The sequence below is a fragment of the Gavialis gangeticus genome, unplaced genomic scaffold (assembly GCF_001723915.1).
Source record: "Gavialis gangeticus isolate Ggan-Ray unplaced genomic scaffold, GavGan_comp1, whole genome shotgun sequence".
Classification (NCBI taxonomy): Eukaryota; Metazoa; Chordata; order Crocodylia; family Gavialidae; genus Gavialis; species Gavialis gangeticus.
The window spans coordinates 16129993-16133307 of NW_017729002.1; the positions used below are offsets into that span (position 1 = coordinate 16129993).

Consider the following 3315-nt stretch of genomic DNA (forward strand, 5'->3'; position numbering starts at 1 on the left):
CTTTCTCCAGGCTGCCCCCCCCCCCCACTCTGCCTCCCCGCCCTTCATTTTCTCCCCCCTCAATTTGTTGAGCAGTTGGGTTTTTTGGGTTTGTTTTTTCAGATGACCTCATCCCCCCTTCAGAACTGCTTGAGATGATAGTCTCCTGGATCTTTGAGGACCCCCGTTTGATACTCATCACCTTCTTAAACACTCCTATTGCAGCCAACTTACCAATAGGATTTTTAGAGCTCACCCCACTCACTGGACTGATCCGCTGGTGTGTGAAGGCCCCCTTAGCTTACAAGAGGAAAAAGAAGGCTTCTGTCTCAAATGGTCACCTCGCCAGTAAAGCTGCCAAGGAGTTAGCCACAGGAGATGATAGAGACTGTCACCAGCTGTATTCCAAACTGCATCTAAGTGTCTTACAAGTTCTCATGATGCTTCAGGTGCACTTAACAGAGAAAAACCTTTATGGCCGTCTGGGGCTAGTGCCCTTTGACCATGTGGTTCCACTTGTGGAGGAAATAAACAGACTGTCTGATGAACTCAATCCACTCAATGCCTCCAAAGAGATTGAACTGGCTCTGGACAGGTTGGCTCAGGCTTTGCAGGTGGCCATGGCATCAGGGGCTTTGCTATGCACTAGAGGTAGGTTGCATAGTTTTTTGTCAATTTCCTTTTTCTTTTTTTATAGTGCAATTTCTAGACTTCGGTGTTGTAGATTGCCCAATCCATTCCCTAAAACATGCTGTTTTCTTCTGATCTGGCGTACATGCAGAGTTTTTTGTATTTTGAGAATTGTTTTGCTCAAGATGGAGTCTTGCATGCTGGGACCTGTGGTATTCATCAGCTGTGCAAGAACGATGTGTAAAGTGGTATGATGAAATGTTCCTAATAAGTTTTTTTTTTTTTTTTTCATTTACATCTTTGGATTTAGTATTTTATGAGAGACCTTCCTAGAAAGGAGGTAGTAGGGTTGGAGTGTTGTAGTTGTGATACTCCAGGAAGTATATGAGAGGTAAGGATATTTTGTGATGTCATTTCCTGTACCAGTTGAATAGTTTGAAAAGCTGTTGGACAAGCTTTGGGGCATCAGGTGACCTGAGTGTCCACAGCTATCCTAACCATACATTTGGTTCATTAAAAGATATCACAAAAGTTCCTTGCCTCTGGAAGGGAGAATTGGGCTACAAATAATAATTTATTTCAAATCTATTCTGTTTGTCTTCTCTTCTGTTTCAGACGATTTGAGAACTGTGTGCTCTAGGCTACCACACAACAAGTAAGGCCCTTTTCCTAAAGCTCTGTTTAGTCTAATATAAATGTTAAAGCATTTCTAGGTGTGTGTCAAGATATACATCAGGACACTTGTCATGAAAAGTTTACAGTATGCATGTGCTTGACTAAAGTATGTCTTCCAGAAAACAAGTTATTGGGCTTGCTAACTGAGTAGCTTAGTAAAAAGTAAAGGCATATTCTCTAAAGGAGTTCAAATTAGATGATCCTAAGGCTTCTTTTGACCTTGGACTCAGAAAATCCCCACTTACGCAGGCTGATTAGCATGCACAGACCCTTACCCCTCCTCTCCTTCCCTTTCTTCCAGCGCGCACCCCCCCCCCCCCCAAAAAAAATATCCTGAGTCAGTAGGGCTCCACCTGCAGAGGTAAGCTTGGAGAATCATAGCCTGCTTTACAACAGTTAGATAAATGAGATTTTGTGTGTGTGGGGGGGTGCAGATATGAAAGCATCCAAAAAATTCTGCCCCATCACTGATTCCCATGTATTGTGCCCTAACCAAAAATGTAATGGCACTGTTCATTCTCATGGTAATCCCCACGTAATTTCTGGGAGGTGTGGGGGGTCCCTGATAATAGTCAGAAAGTTCAAACCTGAGTGTCTGTAAGTAGACTTTCGTAGTTGAAAATTTAGCCAGGTCTATTCAGGTGTCTAAGATGATTTTTTGGGCATCTGGGTGTGAAAATGTTCACCTAAATATTTGTTTATATTTAAAAATGAGCCCTGGCTGACTTTAATCTTGTTTTATTTTCATAAACATAAATAAATCCTTGGCAGCCTCTTATGCTAGCAGGGGGAAAATCCTCACCCCCTTTATCTGTCCTCTCCTCTCCCCTCCCCTCCTCCTCCCCCCACCTCCCTGCTGTAGTCAGTGGAAATGAGGACTAAACTTAAATTGGATAAAATCAGATATCTTTAAGATGAAGAAGCTGTTTTCTGCTGAAGTGAAAGCTGTTTCCCCTCTCAGTAGGACTGAGCCTCCCCAGAGCACTGCCCCTCCCCCCCACACCTACAGAGGTATAGTGCAAACATAAGTTGCTAGTCTAAGACTAGCTAAATGGCTACCAGTAGTAGTCCAGGAATTCAGTATAGGTGAATCTATCCTGTTTGCCAGATAGTTTTTGAAACCTGTGTTAAGGTTTAGGCTGCTGACAGCTAGCCTGCTGCTAGTACATAGGTTACCTAGGTTGAAGCTAGGTCAGGTATGTCTGTACTAGGGTGAAATCACTGTTGTAAGAACATCCTTGGGACCTGTGCACTCTCAGCCTGCTTTGTTGGTTGGGAAGAAGGGAAGGAGTGGCACAAGCCCATGTTCTTAAGAAATTTTGTAACTTTTTATCTGAAGATCAGTATGATTGCCAGGTTGCTTGATTAGGATGATGTTGCAACAGTTGGGGAAATAAGGGGTGGGAAGAAATTTTAAAGGTGAAAATTGGAAAAATGTTCAGATAAAAATGCCTCTGCAAAAACCTGTAAGATGTGCAGTATTTGACCCGTGTGATGCAGATGCCTTGTCATGAGTATTTGCACTTGAATTAAGTTTCCAAGTTTTAAAGTAGTGTTGTTGCTTGGGAATTAAAATGATGTGCAATGCTCAAGGACACACAGTTTACTTACAGAAGTGAGATGCAGTCAGGCCACATCATAGCCATAAATTGGAGAAGCCAATAAAAGTGCTTCTGTGACCTGTTTTTTTTCAGTTTAAGAAAAACCAGAAACAACCCCCAGCACATTCCTGCTCCCTCAAAAATCTGCATCATCATCTTGGTGCAGGAAAGTCCTGAGGCTGAAATCCATCACTCTCACTTTCTAGGCTCCGAGATGTAAAAAAAAAAAAAAACCTGTATAAATATGGAAAAAAACCTTACACATGCATCCTACAACATTTGTTGATGTAAATTGCTGGAGTTTATGTACAAGTGATAAATGGTAATAAATAAATATTGTTTTTGTGCATGTTTTACATGACTGTATGCCTTCAAATATACAATCTAGTCTTAGACTAGCATACATATGTTTGCACAAATATACAACCTG

At 41.7% G+C, this 3315-nt stretch overlaps 1 protein-coding gene and 1 long non-coding RNA gene across 2 annotated transcripts in view; one reads left to right on the top strand and one right to left on the bottom strand.

Annotated features, from left to right (window-relative positions):
• CUNH7orf26 (chromosome unknown C7orf26 homolog) overlaps nucleotides 1-3315 on the top strand; it is a gene marked incomplete at its 5' end in the record, with an annotated part of 20725 nt that overhangs the window by 10793 nt on the left and 6617 nt on the right. The window contains 2 exons of the mRNA XM_019507392.1: nucleotides 103-630; nucleotides 1225-1264. Of these exons, the coding sequence (XP_019362937.1) occupies nucleotides 103-630; nucleotides 1225-1264 (568 nt within the window). The remainder of the gene's footprint in view (nucleotides 1-102; nucleotides 631-1224; nucleotides 1265-3315) is intronic.
• Nucleotides 2383-3315, bottom strand: part of LOC109290771 — a 6395-nt gene continuing 5462 nt past the window's right edge. The window contains exon 2 of the long non-coding RNA XR_002095680.1: nucleotides 2383-3312. This is a non-coding gene — a long non-coding RNA (uncharacterized LOC109290771). The remainder of the gene's footprint in view (nucleotides 3313-3315) is intronic.